The 24974-nt window shown below is 36.1% G+C and overlaps 2 protein-coding genes across 4 annotated transcripts; one reads left to right on the top strand and one right to left on the bottom strand.

The window, feature by feature from the left end:
- Window positions 1-419: 419 nt before the first annotated feature.
- On the bottom strand, window positions 420-4036 carry LOC138327484 (uncharacterized). Its single transcript, XM_069273608.1, has one exon. The coding sequence runs from the start codon at window positions 3876-3878 to the stop codon at window positions 2448-2450; it is 1431 nt and encodes a 476-aa protein (XP_069129709.1). The 5' UTR covers window positions 3879-4036; the 3' UTR covers window positions 420-2447.
- A 1899-nt stretch (window positions 4037-5935) lies between these two features.
- Window positions 5936-21808, top strand: LOC138327485 (myosin heavy chain, clone 203-like). Of its 3 annotated transcripts, XM_069273609.1 has the most exons (8): window positions 5936-6293; window positions 8728-8832; window positions 12494-13719; window positions 14174-14188; window positions 15531-15741; window positions 18900-19019; window positions 19263-19361; window positions 19725-21808. In XM_069273609.1, exons 1-8 carry the CDS (start codon window positions 6207-6209, stop codon window positions 20031-20033), a joined length of 2172 nt encoding a protein of 723 aa, XP_069129710.1. In that variant the 5' UTR covers window positions 5936-6206; the 3' UTR covers window positions 20034-21808. The 3 variants fall into 3 exon arrangements, with proteins under 3 accessions (XP_069129710.1, XP_069129711.1, XP_069129712.1); XM_069273610.1 differs by lacking the exon at window positions 14174-14188; XM_069273611.1 differs by lacking the exons at window positions 5936-6293; window positions 8728-8832 and adding an exon at window positions 9173-9300.
- Window positions 21809-24974: the final 3166 nt, after the last annotated feature.

Consider the following 24974-nt stretch of genomic DNA (forward strand, 5'->3'; position numbering starts at 1 on the left):
TTCAAACTTAAGATAAACAAAAATGTTATATCAAAGAAATTGGTTAACTTTTTGATTTATTGAATCATTGACATGGAAAACTAACAAAAAAATAAACGATATCAAGGATTTGAATACCTCATTGACATACCCTTATGAAACATTTAATTTCTACATCAGCAATATCAGACTAACTATAAAATTAGAGCATTGAGAAAGCTAGGGTATAAATGGAAACATTGAAATATCAAAATCAAGACTACACATGGCCAAATGCATTGAAATATTAAAATCTAGACTACACGTGGTAAAATGCATTAAAATACCAAAATCTAGACTACACGTGGCAAAATGCATTATAAAAATAATATCTAAATCTAGACTACACATGGAAAAACACATACTAAAAATATAGAAATTAAACAAATATGAGACAAGTGCTCAGTTTAGATGTGAAATATTTCAGGTTCAGACATTTTATCTAAATTCAGACTTCAATTGCTAACAAATTGATAAAACCATTATACATAACGTTAATATGTATCTATACTTCAATAAACTTATAACTAAGCAATGATCAATCAAATAAAACAACTACACTTATTACTATGAAGATGCTACACCGCTGACCAATGGCATTTGTCTCTATATTTGTTCAAACAGGAGCAGACAAATTAGTATTTTTATTCAGTTATAAAAGTTACTTACTTTTCACCATTACCACCATTGAAAAGTTTGAGATTTTTTTTTTAATTTTACTTCGTGAGAAAAATATTTAAAAATAATTAATAGCATGAGTGAGCGTCCGAAAAAAAATCAATGGCACTATGTTCTATTTGGAATGAAGGCGCAACAAAAGCAAAATAGATAATTTTATATCATTTTGTAATTATTAGACATTTATATATATACATGATTCAACACCAATTATTGTTCCAATGATGAGTATTGTTTATGCTCTGTCGACCGGCGGTGGAGCATCTTTAATATCTACAAGTTCTACAATTTAGCGATGTTAATGATACTCAGGATAATACAGTATAAAGTTAACAAAACTAGCTTACTAAATTACTCAATTAAGGATTTCTTCAAGGTAATGTACATGTATGGATTTGATATTACATTTTAAAACAAATCTGGTAACGACTTTGATACGCTCAAGTAACATAAAAATACTGCCAAAAGTTGACATTAAAAATACTGCCAAAATTAACTTAAGCTCGCACAGAGATTTAAAACCATTTTGCAAACACGTGCCCATAATTCCCAATCATTTTCAGACATTCTGTTAAATAATAGTGAGTATGTAGATACCATAGCCAGAAAATTCGTTACTATTTCATTTATATATACAAAATATGCACATTATCATTTTAAGAGCAGTCCGCGAAAATTATGGCCCCCTAAAATCATACATGGTTCGCCATAGGGTAAATAGATACGGTTTGTCTACAATCTGATAAAGCACGCATATAGCGCATAATAAATCCAAGGGGCAGCCATCTCGAAATGCATTTTCCGCACACGCACACACGTGTGAATGTATGCAAGTAATTTCTTTTTAATAAGGAATTTCATACACCCAGCAATCAAAGATAGTAAATATTTGTATATGAATACTTTGTGAACACACACTTAAATGCTGAATAAATGAACTGTGAAATTCCACGACAATACATTTTCCTGTCAATCACTATATGCTAGCTTGTTGCATTGGGTCATATACAAATTGATGTACGCAATATATAATCTCGCCTCGAAGGTTTAGACATGCGTATAGGCGGTGAGCGTCCACGTGATAAAATTTAGGAAGAGGGACGCTTGAAAGACTAAATTTACAAATGCACATGAACTGGACCTTGCATATTTACATTTTCTCAAGTTCAACCAGTGAATAACAAGTTATTTCAAATCAACAATTTAATAAAGATAACATTTACTAATTTGAGCACACATTGAATTGCTCAATAGCAATCCAGGCCTTAGAATCATGAAACAACCTTTTAAGTCTAAAACAGACTTAAGCTTAAACTTAGCCAATCACAGATGGCGTTACAAAAGGTTACGTCATTTTTGATTGGCTAAGAAAAAACTTAATTCTAAGACTGTTTCATGATTCTGGCGCCAGATTTTATATAATGTATTCATAAATTGACGCCAAAAGAAAAAGGAGACATGCATTGAAATGTAACAAAATATATGAACCGAATCCGGTACTGGGTATGAACCGAGTCTGGCGATTCCTTATCGGATATGAATCGGGAATTCCTTACCGATGGTTTAATTGACTGAATATGAAGTCCTTACTGTCGCTTTAACTAATTATATATAAACCGATTAATCATTATTGTTGGTTTAACTAACTGATTATGGACCGATAAGTCCTTATTGTCGGTTCCATGGGCTTACACACACTTGATAGAACCAATCGTGGTTTGAACAGGACGATTCCTTATGGAGCACATTCCTTAGCGCGGGTCGTACAGTCTCGGACGTCCGCAGCTCATCCTCGGCGTCTTACTCGTTACCATGACGGAACACTTCCCTGATCCGAATGGACAGTATGTCACGGTGTGCGCGTGGTCCCCCGTGGCGTTACATATGGGACAACGGAAAGTACGTAGCACTGGACACGTGACTAGTCCTTTGGCATCCTTGAGGTCATGTGACGTGTAGAATCCCTTTGTTTCCCCGTTAGTCTTACAGAACTTACACACGAATTTAGATTTGGTCGCTGTGTTAACTCGTGCACTTTCTAAAGTTACATTACCACAACTTTCACTACTGGTGGGTTCTAAAGACTTTACCGGAAGTGTTATCTGGCCCACCGAACATGTGGCGCCAACAGAGACGACTGGAGTAGGAAAAGGAGGTGGAGCGTCGGAACTCTGCACAGAGAAAGGTTTGAACCCAGGGACATCATTTGTCTCACAAAATGACGTCTCGCTCTGTCGCGGAAATTTCCCGGGTCGAGTTTTGTGCTGGCATTTCTGTTGATGGTCGACACTTTCCTCAATATGTTGCATCAAACAGCCATGTTCCGCCAGGATTGCGCCATGCTTCTGTTTCACAGGAGAATACCCGCGCCAATCGCCCTGCGTAGCATCCTCAAGTTGACGTAGTGTTTTGTGTGACGTTAGTCCAACACATTGGATGTCGCGCGCATTGGACCACAAATTGTCTGCTGATCCTTTTGCGGACAAAGAATTAATATGGCGATGGACACTCGATGTGGGTCTTACTTGTTGCATTGCGGACGGAGACTGGTAGAACTCTGACGAGGGAGGACATAAGACCTTTGGTGGAGGAGCCCGGGGTCTGGACATCATTTGTTTCTCAGCAGACGTAGGCTTTTCCCGAGTTACAGGATTTAATGGCCGCTGTTGGGATATGTTCGGTGTGAAACACCGAGCTCTCTCACCGAACATCCGTTGCTGGGGCACATATTGTGTTCCATACTTTGGTCTGAATGACAAAGCTTGAGGCAAGGGCCGTTCCCTATCAGTTTCCAAACGCACACATGGACTCTGTGAACGTTGTTGATAAACATTCGACGTGACGTATTGTTCTCTGTGACTGAGCGACTCTTGTTTCAATACATTTGGCGTTACATACTGTTCCTTGGGGGTTTCTTGTGGTGTCCGCTGCGTGTAAACATTACCATGTGCTTCGAGTTCGTGTCCTTGAAACAAACAGCCTCGTTCCTCTCTTGCAATACCTTGGAATGCAAACACTGGGCATTTTGGGTTCGGTGCGTTGTTCATTTCTTGAATAGTGACATTTGTAATATTGTCATCTTCATCTTCCATCATATGATAAGATTCACTTTCTGTTTGATCTTCGTTTACAAAGATTACATCTGAAAGTCCAAGATAATCCTTACTAAGGTTAAAATCCATCTTTCTGTATGAGGAGTGGCCGTCCGTATCAGACAACACAGATTTAGAAAATGAATTAAATACAATATAGACAACTGACCAATCCCCGAAAATTGGCCAATATCCAAAATACAGTTACACTGTCAACTGCATCCGTTAGATTCGGCAGCTCCAGCTAACCCAAGGTCAACTTCAAAGGCGGCATCAGGGGACGGGCGTCGCTAGGGCTGGTCACGTGACCACGACTCGGCCGTGTAGAGTGTATTGCGTGGTCGTGTGTACCAAGGTATGTGATTCCAAACACAGGGGTTCGGTAAAGTTCATAACATTTTGACCTCAGTTATTTATAACAGTTATCAGGGAGTGGCAGTTTAGATTTAAGTTGCAGAGTAAAACATTTCATGATTTGTCTCTGTCATATGGGTTTGATATGCATGTGTTACGAGATATATGTGTAGGATGGAATGAGCGGCTATAACATTCATGTTGATATATTGTCCGGATCGGTGTAGGCAGGGACTCAGATATTGTAATTATTATACCATAAAGAGTAAAAGTTTGTAGGAAATTACTTGAACATGTTACAGCTTTGCTTCACAAAAAGAGAGAAAAAACAGCAACAACAAATATAAAAACAAACAAAAACAAAAGTTAAAAAAAGAAAGAAACAAAATTGAAACCAATAGTAGTGCGAAAGCCGATTGGGCTCATTTTGGTAGAAGAAAAAAAGGCGTTATTACGCGAAAGTTTCGAGAAAGATATTTTTTCTTTGGGCTGTTATTATTGTTAATATTCTTTTTTTAAGCGAGACTTTTATCATATTCCCACCTGAAATGATATACTGATAATATTGATAAAGATAATAGAATAAAACCTTGATTTACAGATGAACAATGCGGATGTTTAGTTCCGTTATATTTAGTCTTACCCTAACCACTGTAGTCACAATAAATTAGACACACGCTAAACTACTATTGCTTGGATAAATTGGTGAGAGAACATGGGATTAACGATACAAAACCTGGTTTATTAGAAATAGATGTTGATTATGATGGTGGCACGTGACTCACGAGGCTTTATATGTTGGATGAACAAGGTGGGTTTGTTAATCCTCCTGTTTTCAGGTCCCAGAACCCGCGCAGAAATGTTAGGGGTCGGTCGGGGTTGTCATATACATTAATTTTCTACCTTCAGAAAATATTGTAAAAACAGCTACGTTTGTTGTTGCATCATAAATTACAATCTACGACGTGAGAGTATGTGTGTTTATGTGTAAATTTGACCTCCTTAGCAAATTAATTCATTGGACTGTACGTCAAAGCTAGGAAATGAATATATATGTATAAGCTTTAAACTTGTTTCTAATCCAAACATTCCATAGTTTGTATTTACACGATTGTATCAATTATGTATAATTAACGCAACGAATAATTAAATTAAATGTTTAGAGCTAATAGATTCAATTTCACAAGGTTTCTTTTTTTAGGAATAATAGAATCTTTCTTCCCCTGTGGGATCTCAACCCAAGCGGTTCAGAATCTTTTATAGTAAAACCTACATTTTTGTTAGTGTCTTCCTCAAGATAAATTTGATAGCTTTACAATCACCAACGGTATCATTCATTATGTTATCCAATACGTTGAAATTTTAAAGCGTAAAATTCAATTTAAAAATCAAATAAATTCATTTTTTTCCATTTTTTTTTTTTCGAAATTGGTGAGGAGACGCACCAGTAAATTAGAACTTCTGATGATTGTGACAATACGTCGTGAAACCCGTATTGGTTTTGGACTCTATGGTTAGTAGTACGTTATATATTATGTATGAATCGTCTAGCAGGAGTCTCCGATATATACATACACGTAACATTATTCACAAGATGTGTACTGTATGTGTTTTAGAAGGCACTGAACAGATTAACCCTAAATCATAATTCAATGTTCCATGCGTAATAACCATAAAGGAATAAGAGAGTGTTTGTTTTAATTGGTCTCTCAGGGGTTCAAATATTTTGTTATCGAACAAAGAAAATACATCCTTTATCGATTTTCTCGATGTCGAGTCAAGTAATAACCGCTCCCCGGCCAAGGTTGGTAGCTAAATGTGCACTGTGATAACGAAAGTGCCGACCATGTTTTTGATGTGCATTTCTTGGTCTGATCGCTGGATGTGAAACTATCTAGCTTCTAAATCTACCTATTGGATAAGACCTCAATACAGAACAGGCTAGCCATAGAAATAGTTGTTTATTTTATGCTGGATTTCCGGAAATCCTCGCTATCTGAGGATAACGTGTTCTGACTATCGATCGAGTGGGACCCGGTAAAACCGTGGGTGGAAGTTGTGATAATGTCGGCATTTTTCTCTTGTATCGGGGGCAAAAATCCACTAAAGAAATCCAAAAAGAAGAAAGGGAAAGAGCCAGAGGATAGGAAGGTAAGAAATACGGACACTGTGGAATCACACGTGTGTGTATGTGTGCCGACAATTTATATACACTAGCAATACACATAAACAGCTGCCATAAATACAGAAACGTAACCGGGTCACATGACTACCGACATGTGTTCTTATTGCATATACATACATGTAAATATACTCTATGTCTACGATAATCGACAATTTTGATACAAGTACAACAATGTAATACAATGTTGAAAAATACATAACACGGTATACCGTTATCCCACCACGTGTGTGTATTGTATGTGGACCACATGGCCTGGACCCCGCTAGGTAGCGACAGCTGATTATCACGGTACAGCAGGTGTTGTCTCATCACCGACGTCGCCAGTAATTATCTATTGGTGATTCAGTAACAGAATATAAAACACATATAGATTTATTGAGTTAAGAAATAAATATTTTGATTAACATGCCCCATATATATGGTTTGATTCGACCGTTTTCAGAACAATTTTTATTTAGTTACCCTACTTAATTGCAATACACATATATAATGACTCCGGTAGAATTATACGCAAGAAGTTTGATTAAATGATAATAGCCCATACTGTACCTTACGAATTGTATATATATATGATTGCTAGATATGATCTCATCTGATCAAACTCCTTGGATATATACATTTTCATATTTCATACATGGATATTTAGTACTCGTAACGAGTGAATTGATTGCGTTATCTCCTGAAATAAACCCTGGTACCATACTATACATGTACATGTACATTTTATTGACATTCTGGTGTATTTTTAAACATGACTCGTTGGAATTATTAGTCTACCGATATTTGTACACGATTACTACATATATGTACATTATTGTATGTACTGTTTGTATCCCACCAGGCCACTTGAGACAATGCCTGATTAACGGTACTTGCGGGACAGACGATTATGCTGTTAAATATCGTCAAATCACTCAGCAGTGCGTGTTATTACAATAAAACGTATCAGGGAATCGGTAAAGCTATTTGACTATTCCACTCCTGCCCTCGAACTGATCTTCAGCTGAAAGTCAGCTTATATTACTACATAGTGTTGTAGGGGAGCAGTTATTATTTGCCTGGGAGTCAAGCTATAGTCAAAGAACTGATAATCTATATGCACGGAATAGATTTTTGGTGATTGTTTTTATGTCATATCATATTTACAGCCATGGCCATTTTAATATAAACCAAATGTTAATCTTCATAACGCCGGTCGTCTTATGTTCCCGCCGTCGTCCTAATTACCGCGCGTTCGTGCTCTAATGAATTTTCACTGTTAACATTGATTACACAGGACATCTTGCAGTTGTTCGGTGTTGTAACCTCATCGTAGGATACAGATTTTTGTATCATATGCTGCCCTTCGTATGCTATTATTGTTTTTAAGAAAATTCAAATTTTTGTTTCGGTACTCACTGTCAGGTGCAGCAAATGTCTGTGGCCTTGAATTCATGGTCCAGAGGCTGGGGCATAACCATTTATTTGGATCAAAGATTTATACCGAATAATAATCAGGTTAAGGGGATGGATGAAACCTGGAGTATCCAGAGAAATACACCGAATAGTATCCCACGTACATGTAGGATTTGATCCTGCGACACCGTGTTGGAGAGCTTAAAATAATATGATACATTGGTGAAAATGGGGCTAGCCGTAGTAAGTTGTAACGCAGAAATGAACAACCACTCAGTTGCTTTGACCCTTGGACGGAGGGAGTAAGGATAAAATCGGTACTTTTTTGTTATTTATATGTGTACAGATCTATTGTGAAACCACTTTATAAAGGAACTTAATGTCATATAGCCTAGATTCAATATTGTGCGCACTAAAAAGAAAAGATAGATCAAATTCATCACGAAAATATTTAAAAAAAAACTTGCTTCAGCTTTGAAATAGAGATTATTGATCTTTAGTTGAGATATAAAACCGTTTTCAGAAATCGGTCAGTTCGGGATCAATCCGGCTAGTCACCATCACAGCAGATAGCTATAGACGGACTGTGTACACAGTCGACTTCCTTTCACGCCATTGATCTGTAGTTGAACACCAGACGACTGGTCTTTGTCACGCTGGCATCCCTCGTTTTATCATAACATTTTCTATAAATTAGTCAAGGGACAAAACTCTTCATCACCGACACGTTTTATTCCAATTAATTTATTTTGTGAAATGGATCTATAATTTGCGATGACTATAAAAAAATAAAAAATAAACTACCGTTTCCAACGATTTTTTAATCAGCGATAAATCACACTATGAGCAACCATTTCCCTGATTATAATGTCAACTAAGTTTTTTTTCCATAAATCAAGTTTTGTAATAATCATCTATTAGATGAATATTTTGACTTTTGTCAGTTGTATAGGGCTCGCGGAATGATATTAAAACTGAAATGCATTTCTTTTTCTATTTGAACAGAGAAAGCCGGAACCAGTCCCAGAGAAAGAAGATGAGGGAGCGACCCCTGCTGCCGAGGAAATCAAACCCGAGGAGGCACAGCCTGTTCAGAAGTCTCCACTTCAGGTAGTATTCCAGCTGTAAAAATAACAATGCAGAACTTCAGAGTCAAAGTTACTTCTATGGAAACTATCTCTTTGATGCGTATATATTCTTTCACTTTATTGACATATTCTTCTGAATGGCGCAAGATATCAAAACTTTTTTTTTGTGTGGAGAAAGGTGATATTATTAGTAATATTTTCCAGTTTTAGAAGGCAATAATGCAATATCTTGAAATGGCTTTTGTGCAGAATATTATTGACAAAATATTGAGGAAATGAAATAAGAATAAAAAAAGTATATGGATAATTATATCCGGATTCATTCCGGACGGACGAATGTTTGTTTTCCGCCATTAGATTTACACGTAAATGACGTCGAAATGACGTCATGGAAAAACCGGAAGTAGATGTGACGTTTTGTGCACTGCAACATATTAGAAGGCTGCTGTTTTCGTATTTATATCAACATTCACACCGAACAAGACGGAAGGTATCCACATATTCACTAAGTAATGATTTAGTTGCCGTCACTAGCAGATAAATACGATCACAGTTTATATTTCTGATTAGTACTGCAACAGTAATGTGATTTGCTTAGTAACAGTTAATTCATGTTTTTCATATGTTCTGACTGGCGTCCACTTAGCAATCTGTCTGACAGACATTACTGTACAATTTTGTTGTTGTATTCGAATATTATTAATCAGATGTAGCTTGGCAAAGGAGGTATTCATTCAATTGTACAATCCAATACTCCAGGAGTTACTATCACTGACGTTATATCCGCCCCTGTACTGTACTATTTCTCGTAGTAAAACTAGGGGCAACAGAAGACACATGTAGGCCTAATTATTAATTTGATCCTTTGATGTACACCAAAGGAATTGTTTAAAGGTAAACTGGGTGACTGTGTTCAAGGAATTGTTTAAAGGTACACTGTTTGTCTGTGTTTCTTTAAAGTTGGGCGTGGCCCTCTCTGTAATCTTTAAAAGGTAGTCTCTGCTGGCCTGTGATTGGTCAGTTTTGTTCTCCTGAACTGCCTCCAGATTTACTATTGGATAGTCCAGGGGCAGATATAACGTCAATGAAACTGGAGTATCGAGGGTGACGCTACCCAAATTGGAACACTTTTGGAAGATAATTGTGAAAAATTTCGAACGTGTGCATGAATCCAGATTTTTCTTTTAACTTTCCACAAATAGATGCCTTCAGTTTTAATTTCATGATTTGTTTACTTGTCAGCAGTGCTTATATTTTGAAATAGAGAGCTTTGATTAAAATAATGTATAGATATCATAAAAAAAAATCGAATTAATTTAAGGAAATTTCAAACATTTTTGTTAGCTGATTTAGGTCACATATCTGTCAAAAATATCCCATTGTGCATTTATGTTTCTTGTGTTAAAATTAATGGTCTTTTTAGGGTTGTCGCACGACGTCGTTTCCCGGATTTATTCACAATTTCATTATTTTCGTTTTTAAATACAGATAATAAGTAACCGGAAAGAAAATAACACCTAATAATTGTCACAATTACTATTTGATTTGTTTTAAAGGGCCACTACCTTTCCGAAACGGCTTTTAATTTTTAAAATAGGAATGTAAAACGAGATCAATAATTTTGTAGAGTCGCAGAAGTTATTAACTACACGTTTACTAGCATACTTATCATCACTTCAGAACTGTTTAATTAGAATAAATAAAATGTTAATTTTCATAACGCGGGTCGTTTTATGTTTCCCGCCGTCGTCCTAAATGCCGCGCGGTAGTTGACTATCACTGCGCCAGACGGCAAAACAGCGAAATGAATCTCCACTGATATCGTACATTAGACAGGAAATCTTGCATATGTTTGGTGTTGTAACCTCATCTTAAGCCATCGATATATATTTTCTTTTGTTATTAATGTTTTTAAGAAACCTATAAATTTTGCTCCGGAAAGGTAGTGGGCCTTTAAACATATTTTATTGCAAAATGTTCAATGGGATTGGACACAGGTTGTACAACTTTTGTTAACTTATATAAAGCCCGTAGACAAGATGGCATTTACAAGATAAGATATACATAATATATAAAGTTGTATTTGAGACAGACAGAGAGAGAGTGAGGGAAGAGCGAGAAAGAGAGAGATGGGGAGGGAGAGAGCTATTTTATAACCAGTATGCTCCTCAAGGTGATAGTTTCACCTCCTAATATACTATTATTTTAAAATCTACCCCTCCGATAAAGACGACAAATGTTCTAAACCACTTTTCTTAACTTTACTATTTAACACCTTAATTTTTGTTCAGGAGAGTTATTCGTAGTTTTGATTGTAACCGGGAAATTCTGTATAACAAATTTTAAAAGTATTCCATTTCAATTCAGGTAGCGTTCGAATTTGGGTAGCGTCACGTTACTCATGATCCTTCATTCAGTGTCTATCTAAAACCCGGTATACTCGCATTTTTGGCGGATATAGTGTGACATATATTATCGCGGTGTCGTATTCTTATACATACAACATTATTGATGTAAGGAAGCAATAAAATTGAATAGAATTGAAAATGTACCATAACTGGATAAAAATGTTGACATGATATTTTTCTTTAGAAAGCTATTGAAAATCATTAGGTTGGATGAATTAAGCTGTGAAAAGCATTCAAACTAAGGCATGGACAGACGTGTACGATACTTTATAGACATTAGTTACAACACGTATTTTATGCAAGGTATATTTCTTGTTTTTACATGTGAGCTTTTACATGTTTAGATGATAACATGCGTGAAGAAGTCGCTTTATAATTACTAATACCACGGTAAAAAGTGAAATGATAGACCACAACTTGGCTTCATGGTCCGACCGGATATACTCTATTATGGTTTTTGGCAGTACTGCTAAATTAATTTTGAACTCTTACTTGACTTTGTAAAATAAAACCCTATATGTATTGTAAGTATTGCAATTCTCAAAATGTTGGTAACTTTTGGGAGTGAATAGAATATTAAAAGCTGTTCTTGATTCGCGAGTATGAAAACTACTGCACCCATAACGTTAAGATTGTACAAACGGAGATAATATGTATACACAGTAAATTAATAATTTATGGATATACCGCATGGTAATTTTACTAAAGCAAAATCACAGTAAACGCACTTAATCGAATCACATTAAAAGACCCGGATATTATTACTGTTCCTCGTTGGTTGTATACTTTCAGGGTTCCGTTCACCTATCTAAGATTTGGTTTAGAGACTCTGACTGCGGAGTTAATGTACGCCTAGTAAATATAAACCATTCTGATCAAACATATGCCAGCTACAGCAAGAAGTAACTTTCTCTGAATATGAACGCTAACCAACAAATGATAGTTCCTATATTCTAACTAAAGCTCCAACGATCGTTCAGTGAAGCTCCAGAATGATGCAGTCTGACGGTTTCATCTTCCTTAGATCGTTATAACTTGACCTCACCTTTATATGTGACATCAGTGCATGTCTGTTTGGGATACTTTGGTATGCTTTCCGTGTCGTCATATGATGGCGGGAACGTTTATGATATTGCTTCTTTATGTATTTGTTACTATAGTCTAGTGATAACATTTCAAATGCAATAAATCTACCATAAGACATGCCTAGGTTTATCTTCCCCACTTTCTGCCTTTTATCGTATAAATGTAGTGGTTGTCTTTGTGTATTTCCAGGTAAACATAGAAAATGCCAAACTCCGGCAGGTTGAGAAAGCCCAGGACAGCCATTCCAAGGCGGAGGAACCAGTTAGTCCTTTACTCAAGGAACTCCACGAGAAATTCCAACAGAGGAAGGACAAATCGAAGACGGACGGAGATCAGAGTTCCGCAATACCAGACGAGACCAGCCAGGAGAGCAGAGCAGACAATAACGCGCCGACCGGGGAGGCGGCGAAACAAAACCTGCCAAAGAACTTCGCGAAGAATGCCGTACCGGCCGTGTCGAGTCAGGACCATGAACCGGAACTACTGCTAATGAGGACTAGGGTAACACAGGTGGAGCGCGAGAATGACCGTCTCAAGGCCACCATAGACGAACTCAAGGACGAGGAGAGGAAGAAAAGCACAGAGGCAGAGGAATCGACAAAATTGATGGGGAAACTACGGGGCGAGGTAGATACTCTGAAAAAGGAAAAAGATGACCTTTTAGTTGAGGTAGAAACACAGCGTGCTAGAGCGGAAAGTTATTTAAATGCTAATGCTAGAAGCGAGAATGATTTGGACAATGCAAAAGGCCGAGAGGAAATCCTGGAGGCCATAGGGCATCTAGACAGAGTTTGTTCTGCGTATGAACCAGTTGTGGAAAAAGTTGAAAAGATCGAGGAGGATTTAGACCGTGAACGCAAAGACGAAAAATTATCAGAGAGATTGGAAATAATTGAAGGTAATCGGGAACAAATTAGCGATGATGTAATGGGTTTGCTCAAGAGTCTCCAAGAACTGGAGTGTCGGATCATTCGCCTGGAGGTAAGCAAGGACGACGAGGAGGCTATGGAAGCCATCTCTATGAAGGTGGTCCAGCGACTGTCGGTGGCAGAGGAAGACCACTCCAGTCTGACCAAGGAAGTGGGAGCTCTCTCACATTCCTACTCGGATATGGAGCTCAGACTGACCCAAATCGAGGACCAAAAGAATGCTCTTAGTGTCCAAGTTGAAGCGTACTCTGCAGAAACAGCTCAGCTTAAACAGACCATCAAGGACCAAGAGATTCTGCTGAAAAGCCAAGAGGGGGCGATGGCAGAAGCATCTAATTCAGGAGCACAGAAAGAACAGGAATTACGGGAAGTGACGACACGTTACGAAAAAGCAACCGTGCAGCTGAAAGAAGAGGAAGAGAAATACTCGAAGTTGGAAGCAGACATGAAGGATATTCGGCAAAAGTATCAGGATCTCATGGAAAGGTAAGTGTATTTTTTATTAACTAATCTTTTAGCAAGTGCACAGCTTATACCAACTTGTACTAATCAAATGATAGATGAACACATCAGAACTGGAATTGAACAAGAGTGCACTATTGGAGCCGCCAAAGCACATTGCATACAAGTTTTATGAATGTTACGCTAGGAACGGAAGTGAGTTATCATGTTTGAATTACATATACGTTGTGTTCAATCTATTTTTGGGGTCATAATATTAATACATCAATAAAATTTGATAAAATACTATATTAACATGACTTGTGCCGGTTCTATCTAAGCCAATGTTCATTTAGGTAAGTCACCAGTTATTTTAATGTTCTTTGATGATGACATCTAGGGTAAGGTTCACCTTATATCGTTCCATCATGACTAAAGTGATACACAAGTCTCTGTTCATGAATATATGAAGCATTTATTTGTCGCTGTTTGTACACAGGCTAATGAAGATTCTGTAAGTACGGGGTATAAATGACCTCCTTTCGAATTCTTGTTATTTATTCACTTTGAAATCAGTTTCTTTCTTTTGACAAAATATGCGTAACTGTTCACGTTAGTTGACCTTTAAACAGGATATTTGATTCCAGTGCTGCCACCGATATTATTTCTCGTTGAGTTATTGTTCCCTGAGTTGCAGATTGATGTTGCATTTACGATGTAGTCCATCTGTGCATGTTATAGTAACCTCTCTCTGTTAAGTAGGCGTCAAAATGTCAAAAAGATTTAATCTTCATTGTAACGAGCGTATTCATTGACTAAAATTATGATATCTTCTCATTACGTAAAAATGACGACTCGTTTGTAAGGTTGTCTGTGATTGGCTGTAACCACGGCACAAAGATTTCATAGAAAAAATGTCCCTCAAGAAATTGAAAATTTCACGAGATTAGATTGAATTAGAAAGATTACCTTAATGTGATATCTTATGGATCTATAACACAGATAAAACAGAGTGTACTCTCATCATAAACACTCATTTTGTGTTATATCTCCATACATAAAACATCCATTCAAGTTAATCTTAAAAAATGTTACCTACATCCTCGATAATCCATGGGTTACTATCACTGTCTTTATATCCACCTCTTGACTTCATCATAGCAAAACTGAGAGTTCTTTGTGCGACAGCAGATGAGACAGATAGTTTGGTTATTAAATGTACATCAACAGAATCGAATAATGGTGTACTATTGGGCGTGACTCTCTACGTAATCGTCAAAGAAGGACTCTGTAGGGCTGTGATTAGTCAGGTTTTTTTCCTGAAATGTCTTCAGTTTTGCTATGATTATAACATATTCCATGAGTGGATATTGCAGCAGTGACAGTAACCCCTGAAATATCGAGGATCCGTGTCTGTAGACCAGTCCGATCAAATTGATACACATTGATAGCCAATATATAGATACATAGTATACAATTTGTTTGCTTTATAATGCTGTTTTTGAGCTGTTTTTTTATCTCTTTATTTTGGCATTACTATAGTTTGTTTGATTGATATATGTGTACATATTCTCGACTTTAAAATTTACCCTTTCGTGAAAGCAAAATAATTTCTGTGACATGGAACTTTTCCTTTGAAATGTGATTTTAAAACAATAATGATAATAAAATAAAAGAAGGAAAGAAAACGGTTGTCAAACAATTGAACTTTAGGTAAATTAAGCAGCCAATAAGATAATTACAAATGCAATCGTAATGTAACATACAAAAATTGAATAAACGCTTGAAATTTCGAAGACCCATAAAATTATATAAAATGATTATGAAATAACTTGGTTTAAATGTTGTATTTACAGGTACCGGAGTGTTACAGCGGATGAGGTAATAGAGAGGGAGGATGTCAACCTCGTCACAATGAATGTGGACGAGGATGTACCAGTGGCCATTTCAGAGAGATTCCACAAGGAGTTGTACTGCGATAAATGGGCCAATGCCTTCGACAAGCTCACAACAACATTCAAAAGGGACGAGAAAAAGGCTCTCCAGATCCTCATGGACTTCTGCACGGTCAGTCATTGTCTTTACTCACAAAACACCAGATAACTGGTCCTACAGAAAACTGCTAATATTATCTACAACAATTCAGATTGTATTTGTTGTTTGGGTAACCATTGTTAATGTGCGTTTATAATATCCGTTTGTTTCACTTTCTTTGTTGTTGTGGTGTTGCTTGCAATTTTTGGCCGTCCTTTCAGTTCATGTTTACTGCTTTCCTAATTGTTTTAGCTCACATTTTGTTCTTGGAACTTTTTAAATTGCTGGATCGTTTTAAAGTAATACGTTGGGGTTTTTTTAAATGTCGATTGTGTTATAACACATAATGTAACTAATATATACACAAACTGTAAGTTAAAATAAATACGCCAGCATAATGGACACGTATTTACATCCTAGGAATGGATCCCACCTAATGTCATCTGTTTAGCTGTGTTGTCACTGAACAGGTAAACGATAATGTAGCACGTATAGTTAGTTATACTATTGTACAATTCTGGGGATGATGACATTGCTAATTGATAGTGAATGTAAAATAAGTAATCTGTTATAAGATGTTGTCGATAGTTTATGCTATTTTATACATGATGATGATGGTCATGTCAGCTGATGATACATGTAGATGGAAATAAATGTAACATTTGTAAGACAATGACTTTATTTGATGCTGCCATGTAACTATGGATGGTTAAATTGCTAGCGTATGTGTAAATGAAAGGGATAGATATAAGGCAGTAATGTATATGCCGAGGATATTAATGCTAGCGTACGTGTAAATGAAATGAAACACTGTAGACTGAAGAAATGATGACATTAATTTTACACGCTACACGAGAATGTTGTCAGCCGTTCATGAATGTGAATTAAAGCTCCAAGTACTTGATGATGCTCTTAAAGCCCATCTGAAGGAATCTTTATCGATAGTGGGATCTGCTGTAACAAAATCCACAAATGAGTTGGTATTAGTAACTCTCAAAACTGGATCTATAATCCACAAATGAGTTGGTATTAGTAACTCTCAAAACTGGATCTATAATCCACAAATGAGTTGGTATTAGTAACTCTAAAACTGGATCTATAATCCACAAATGAGTTGGTATTAGTAACTCTAAAACTGGATCTATAATCCACAAATGAGTTGGTATTAGTAACTCTAAAACTGGATCTATAATCCACAAATGAGTTGGTATTAGTAACTCTAAAACTGGATCTATAATCCACAAATGAGTTGGTATTAGTAACTCTCAAAACTGGATCTATAATCCACAAATGAGTTGGTATTAGTAACTCTAAAACTGGATCTATAATCCACAAATGAGTTGGTATTAGTAACTCTAAAACTGGATCTATAATCCACAAATGAGTTGGTATTAGTAACTCTAAAACTGGATCTATAATCCACAAATGAGTTGGTATTAGTAACTCTCAAACTCGATCTATAATCCACAAATGAGTTGGTATTAGTAACCCTCAAACTCGATCTATAATCCTTTCTCGAATCTTGAAGTGCAACTTGTATTTTGATGGCCAGCAATAGAGTTGAACAGCTGTAAGTTCATGTTATGTATAGAACAGACGATAGCACATTAATGTTTGTAAGACTGCTAGCTAGCATGACATTTATAACTAGACTTCCCATCGATTGGTACCTCTTTTTAAGGCTCTTATGTAATATATAGGCCATGTGGGATTCCCCACGCTTGGTCTGGCTGTCACGCCTGAAGGCTTCGTCAGGATACAGGTATACGGAGTTCCCATTTACATGCACAGTGTTTCTAATTCTAATAGAAATACAATAGGTCATGTTGAATTGGACACAATTAGCTGCCAAGCTTGTTCTGGTGCCAAATATCTAACAAGTAATGCCAAAGACATATTTTTATTGGAATTGGAATATCGCAACGTTTGGTTGTAAGGTGATTGGACATTTTATGTTCTATTTACCTTTATGAAGCTCACTTCTTATACCAGTCCCATTTACCAGAAAAAAGTGACTGTTTGAACTGGGAAAGACAAACTATTACAAGGGACGCGTGTTTTGTATTAAGATGATAGTGTTGAATACATGAGTTGTTGTTTTTGTGCTGGGTCTATTTGTGTTGAATTCACAAGTTGTTTTCTGTGTTGGGTCTATTTGTGTTGAATACACAAGTTGTTTTCTGTGCTGGGTCTATTTGTGTTGAATATATCAGTTGTTTTCTGTGCTGGGTCTATTTGTGTTGAATATATCAGTTGTTTTCTGTGCTGGGTCTATTTGTGTTGAATACATAAGTTGTTTTCTGTGCTGGGTCTATTTGTGTTGAATACATAAGTTGTTTTCTGTGCTGGGTCTATTTGTGTTGAATACACAAGTTGTTTTCTGTGCTAGGTCTATTTGTGTTGAATACACAAGTTGTTTTCTATGCTGGGTCTATTTGTGTTGAATACACAATTTTTCTGTGATGGGTCTATTTGTGTTGAATACATCAGTTGTTTTCTGTGCTGGATCTATTTGTGTTGAATACCTAAGTTGTTTTCTGTGCTAGGTCTATTTGTGTTGTGCTAGGTCTATTTGTGTTGAATACATAAGTTGTTTTCTATGGTGAGTCTATTTGTGTTGAATATTACAGTCGTTGCTTTCTGTGCTGGGTCTATTTTCACAAGGAGGTATTATTGTGTAGGAAATTTTGTTTTGTTTATAAGAGGATGTGTTAAATATATGAATTGTTTTAAGGTGTATCCCGACCATTTTCCATTTTTTTTAAGATTATGTGAACCCTATGTGATTGTAGTGGGGAAAAAACTCCACAAAATCGTGCTGTATAGAATGGTTTTACAAATCTTTCATTAAACTTTAAAAGGCCAACAATGATATCATTCTTCATAAAACCATACACATAGAAACAAAATAGCTCTGAAACTAGTGATAGAATTTATATACATAGAATAAATAATTCATATATACAAAGATAATTTTGGAAATTTTTCCCCGATTATTGGTACATACTTTTAATGTTCGGATTTGATTACGTGAGACCCACTGCCTGTCCCGGCATATTTTGACTTGCAAGGATCTGAGATTTATTTGCATTTTCATTTTGAATGCTGTCATATTATTCATTTTGAATGCTGTCATATTAAGCAGGGATGTGTCTTTTTATTTTGTATTAATGTATACATTTATTGTACAGGAGGTGTACCTGCACTGCCGCCGTATAGCCCGCCAGCAGATAGACATGGTTTGGTCACTACTGTGTAACCCGACAGCTGCTCAGGTCCGTGGGGGGCTGTCCAGGAGGACATCCACAGCCGTGAGTATCAATACAGTACCACACGACAACTCATGATTAATATTACTTAACACTTGTTTGATTTCGGGGAGAATGTGAATTTATTTAATTAATCCAGAATTACCTCATGTTTAGGCTAACATTAGCGAAATATGCGACACTATGCCACCGAATTACCGACAAATAAATATAGACATTGTTTGTGTATTTCACTTCAGTATCTGAAAAATATTGATACCAATAAGCCTGTTTCCTTGGTTACAGAAACTGCCTCCCCCTGACTCTGTGCCTGCCGTACTACGGGATCTCATCTCGGAGTACCGACGTAAACCCAGCAAGGAGTTCGTGGACCACCTTTACGATGTACGATTATTACCCTGTTCGCTTTACATAAATTCATGATCCTCACATTGCTAAATTATAATCCTAATGAGTTTCGGAGATTTCTAACCTAACCACAGTTTCTGAGAATCTTATAAAGTTACTAAGAAGCTTAACCATCGTTTCGGCCACGAAGACAAACTTTTCAACAATGTCACTTTCATCATTGGTTCATAATTTTGTATCCATCATATTGTTTCATTTGAAAAGAGATGTGTGAAAATTGTTCTATTGGATAATGGAAATTATTTTTTATGCGTTGGTATTAGATGGAAGGAGAGAGAAAAAGTAAAGTTTGATTTATTTAACTTCGAGACATACATGATTATAAACTTTCTATTTCAGGATTTTCTCGGTCAGCTGGACTTTGAGAAATCTCGTCACTTGCGTAACGTTCATGAACGAGAAGTAACCGAGATTAAGTCGTACATCCGGAAATGTTTGGAGCTAAGCTGGGAGATGGTGGTTCAACAGCCTCCAATGTACCTTCAGTTCAAAGTGAGACACGGGTCGGATGCTGATACATCTAAGTTCGGTTTCTACTCCCACCCCGGACACAAGACGGACTATCTGGTGTGGCCGGCCCTTCTGAGGGACGAAAACGGACCTCTCCTGCAGAAAGGCGTTATACAGGCGATTCCTGATAAACCGTGAAGCCATTCACTCATTCTACGATCACTTCATCAATTATAAATCAGGATCAGAATAAGTCCCATCACATTACATTGTTTAAAACATGTTGCCAACCAGGCTCACATCACCATGTTTCTCCGAGTATTAAACCAGATTTCCATTTCAGATCATCTGTTTCCCTAGTAGTTGAACCATCCACCATTTAAGTAAACCATTTCGCCATAACCTTTTGTCTCTTTTTGTGATTTTATGTTTGATTTAACATTTATGAACATAAATGAACATCGTGGTATGAACATTTTGTGGTTAATATTTTAATCGGGTTAACATCCAAAATTACCATTAAACGGTTGTATTTTAGAATTACCTTCTTCTTTCTCTAACACGTGTCTTGCTTTTCATCATATTTTAGTAAACCCTTTAATACCTAATATAGTTGACGAAAGGAATACAGGAACATGTATTGTCTATGTCTAAAATAGTACTTATGGATGTTCGAATAGTGAAGAGAGCAGGGTTTGGGGTTATTGATTTGGTGTATATGTTGTAGAGCGAGCCATGTGAGGTGTATGTGTAATACGGGTGAACGTTGAGGAATTATAATGCCTTTCTGCTGGTTTATATAATCTGCTTCACCTATTATACTCCATTAAGTTTTTAATTTTACTTCTATAGAACACACAGGCAGCTAGCCATATTTATTTATTCTATTTTAATATCTTATGGGTATAAATAGATGGAAATACTCCGGTTATATAGAATCTAGTTAAACCACAGTGCTTTTACGGTTAAAAATAATTACACTTTCTGTTTTCAAAATGTCATTGCATCATGTCTTCCAGGGTATACTAGCATTTGATTCTTGAAAATAAAGATGTTTCACGATTTACTCGCACGGAATGAAAAGATGCTTGATTAGATGTTGCTGAGTCACTATAAATGTATTCCTGAATTATCCTCATCTCCCTCGAGGTTTCACACTCACTTTGCCGCTTACTGAAGGTGCTATTCTCTGTAAATGTTACCCTGATGGGACATTAACCGCTCACACTTCTATGTATACTTCTTGCTTGATATATGAAGGATCAGAAAAATCAATTTTTAGAGAAAACTTATTTTATTTCAGGTTTTCTGTTGCTTATTTCGTTATTTAAACTGATTTGCATTTTTGGAAATGTATGAGCGTATAAGGTGAGCAAGCATATGTGGTAGAAATGTCTCTTACTTATTTGTTATGATTTTAGACAGGACGGTATTATATATTGTTTGATTTCTATTGAATAATTTGATGTCTCATGCATACGCCTTGTCGTTTGTTGATTGGATGGTGAGTGTGTTGTGTTGATTGGGTGACTGGTAATCATATGTAGGTAATTGTTGATTGGATTGAAATCTTCTCGCGCATTGGTTTTCTGAGATTCTTGCTATGGTCAATTATTATATTAATTAGTATTTAAGTGTTTTAGTTGAGATGACAGCCTAAAGATTACTGCTGGTTTGGTGTGGACTATTGGGTGTAACGTGTGTGACATCGAATATAAGTTATAATATTCCATTGGAGGAAAGAGATGTCCCTTGCGGCAAATTTGGTGTGATATCATATCATGTGGTGAATTGGTGATGAAGATAACCCACATGTGGTGACTTGGTGATGACGATAACCCACATGTGGTGACTTGGTGATGACGATAACCCACATGTGGTGACTTGGTGATGACGATAACCCACATGTGGTGACTTGGTGATGACGATAACCCACATGTGGTGACTTGGTGATGACGATACCCACATGTGGTGACTTGTGATGACGATACCCACATGGTGTGTGATGACTATAACCCACATGTGGTGGTATTGTTATGACGATAACCCAGATGTAGTGACTCGTGATGACGATAACCCACATGTGGTGACGGTTGGATCTTGGTGATGACGATAACCCACATGTGGTGGCTTGGTTATGACGATAACCCACATGTGGTGACTTGGTTATGAAGATAACCCACATGTGGTGGCTTGGTTATGACGATTATCCACATGTGGCTTGGTTATGACGATAACCCATATGTTAATTGTGATTTGAAAAGTCGTCGACTTGGATTGATATTGTTCTAGTCTATAGCATTGCTGACGTGTGTGGTCTTGTTTGGGGAGATGAATGCGTATCTCCGATGTAAATAGCTGTGTTAGGACTTATTGCCGCTTGTGGTCCAGTTATCTCCCTTCCCATCTTACTAACGGCTTGCTTTCTGTTTCCTTATTATCACTACGGATGCTAATGAATGTGATTTTATATTGATTTTATTGTTTTGTGTCACACTTGGTGCATATTGTAGATGAACCCTTGATCCTTTTTAAGAAAACGCTTTAAATATCAAGAACGTTATACGTTTTGATTACTTGTATAATCAAATTATATTTTAATCAAATCTGTCTTATTTTGATTGATATATTTTTATCGTGGAATCTATCTATGTTCGTATTCCTTTTAATAATACGACATATCTCCATTGTACGATATCAAATTCTTTATTCAAGTACATGTAATTGCTTGACGTCAACAAATCAACGTCACATGGACTCCTACAACAGACTATAATGCTATCGCATTGTGATGACTCTAGACAATGCACAAATGATCTCGTCTTAATATATGTTGTTTATGACCCACACAGGGAATTTTGTGATATATGTCATGATTTTGTATCTTGTGAAGCTATCGCTTTTGTTGTGTTCATGAAGTGCATTTTACTCGATTTACAATCTACAGTATTGATTACTATATAATGTAATTACTGGTTCTACAATTGTTTTAGCTTATATTTGTTGTTTTAGCGTGTTTAGGTAACAAAGTGCAATACACCTTGGACATAATCCATATTGTGTTTATTTAACACCATACCACGTACTCACGGTCACACTTCTTGCCAACTTAAATGTTTGTCTGAAGTGCATGGAAGCAGAGAGCGCTTATCGACGTTTCCTTCCGAATATTTGATGTCCAATTTTATATTAGTAAAACACGTGTATATGGAGGTGTGTTAGTATTTTTAAAAAAGTTTTAATACTGGCGGTGATTTTTATTTTATTCAGATTTAATGCATTGTGTCAATATTTGTACTTAATACGTAACACGGAGTAGGGATTGTTTTTATTGTTGAACGTACTAGAGTTCGCGATGATATTGTCGTGTGTAAACTGACACCAGTGACTTCATGTGTCGCCATCACGGTATTGTACATAGTGCTATCAGAAGTAAGGTCTACTATCACCTACCCATTTTACACTTTAAATATAAACAGGACTATTGGCGTTATCAATGGTTCCATTTTCTCTGTATTGGAAGCGGTCAGTGTTACGTGTTAGATTGATGTTCAATATACGTCTGGTTTTACACACGATGTTTCGACTTTTATTTGCTTGATTGTGAATACTGTGGTAGTGATTTTGTAAGTGTAGTCTATGTTTTGTTTTTGGATAAAATCAAACATTCCCAAATAAACTGTTTGTTGTGAATAATATTGCGTGTCTTTATTAATTAGTATGTGTCCATATTATTTAGTATAGAACACTTTTAAGGCCCAGAGTCAAGGGAGCCGTCAAAAATAACAAACGTATATATAAATATAACATCTTTTAAATATTTAAGTTATAGCATAAAATTAAATAAATTCTTGAATTCTTTGAGTAAATGCTTGGATATAGCCGTGAAACTACTAAACTTCTTTTCTTACATTTTAAAATGTTCGTTTTACACCTGAATAATATTATATCTTGTCGATGCATAGTAAACATAAAACAATAGCATTCTATTAAAACATGTTGTTTCTCAGTTCTAGGATAAAAATTTTCTTGACCGGTAATGAACTTGAATACATGTCCACGGACGCAACTATTTACAACAAAATATAAAAAAAAACGTTGCAACTCAATAGTGTAGCATTGAGTTTCGTTTCCAGCCACTGTAGACCATTTATTTATATCTGCTTAATGCCTAGTACATGTATATACTACCAATAGGATTTATATGGGCTAAAGAACACCTTCCAAATCCGAGATACTATATGTGTTACACCTCTTTACTAACGCGGAGTGCGATGATTGAGTTAAGGATGTATTCTTCTGAGGTTTCAGTCCCGTTTAAGTCTCGTTTCGACAAAGATCAAAGAAGTTATGAGATTTTCAAATATATTTTATCAATATCTGTAGTAAGTTGCCAGATGCAAATTTTGTCAAAAAATTGCATTTCTATTTTCAGTAGATTATTTTATACATGGATTTTAAGAAATGGCCCATCTGGCGGCCATTTTGAAATAGTGTCTTTTTCCTCTTTGAGTAGAGCCATAGTTTAACCATTTTTTACTGAAATTGTTTTTACTTAAATCATCACTGCATCAGCATTTTTAGCTGTATCGAGCTAATTTTTACTGTTAATCTTTACTAGGTTCGTGGTTATTAAAATATTGAGCATTATTGCGTGAAGTGATAAGCTTTTGTCACTTTATTTTTATATTTTATGGTAATTTGAGCACTTTTTTTTTTTAACTCTAAAATACTGAAAAATTACACAAAAATGAAAATGGGGCAAGAAGTAAGCACACTGACCCCCATTTTTCTGCATAATTTAGAAATAACAACCCATTCCCTATTGATATGCAAAATATTAACAAAAGTTTGATACCACAACGTTTCTATAAAGGGTTAAATTTGGCAAAAATGGCTGAAAATGGTGTATTTTGTAGCTCAAAATTAAGGGGTAGGGGTAGCATATGTTGATATTATGAGAAAAAATATGAGTCTTATCAATCAAAATTTGTATATTTTTAAAGAAGACTACAGGAAAATAAATTCTTCAAACTTACATACATATCAAACATCGCATTAGGAAATTATGGCTTTAAACTCTTGTGTATATGGTCAAAACGGCAAAAATCCCCAAAAAATAAATTCTTCAAACTTACA

The sequence above is a fragment of the Argopecten irradians genome, chromosome 7 (genome assembly GCF_041381155.1).
Source record: "Argopecten irradians isolate NY chromosome 7, Ai_NY, whole genome shotgun sequence".
Lineage (NCBI taxonomy): Eukaryota > Metazoa > Mollusca > Bivalvia > Pectinida > Pectinidae > Argopecten > Argopecten irradians.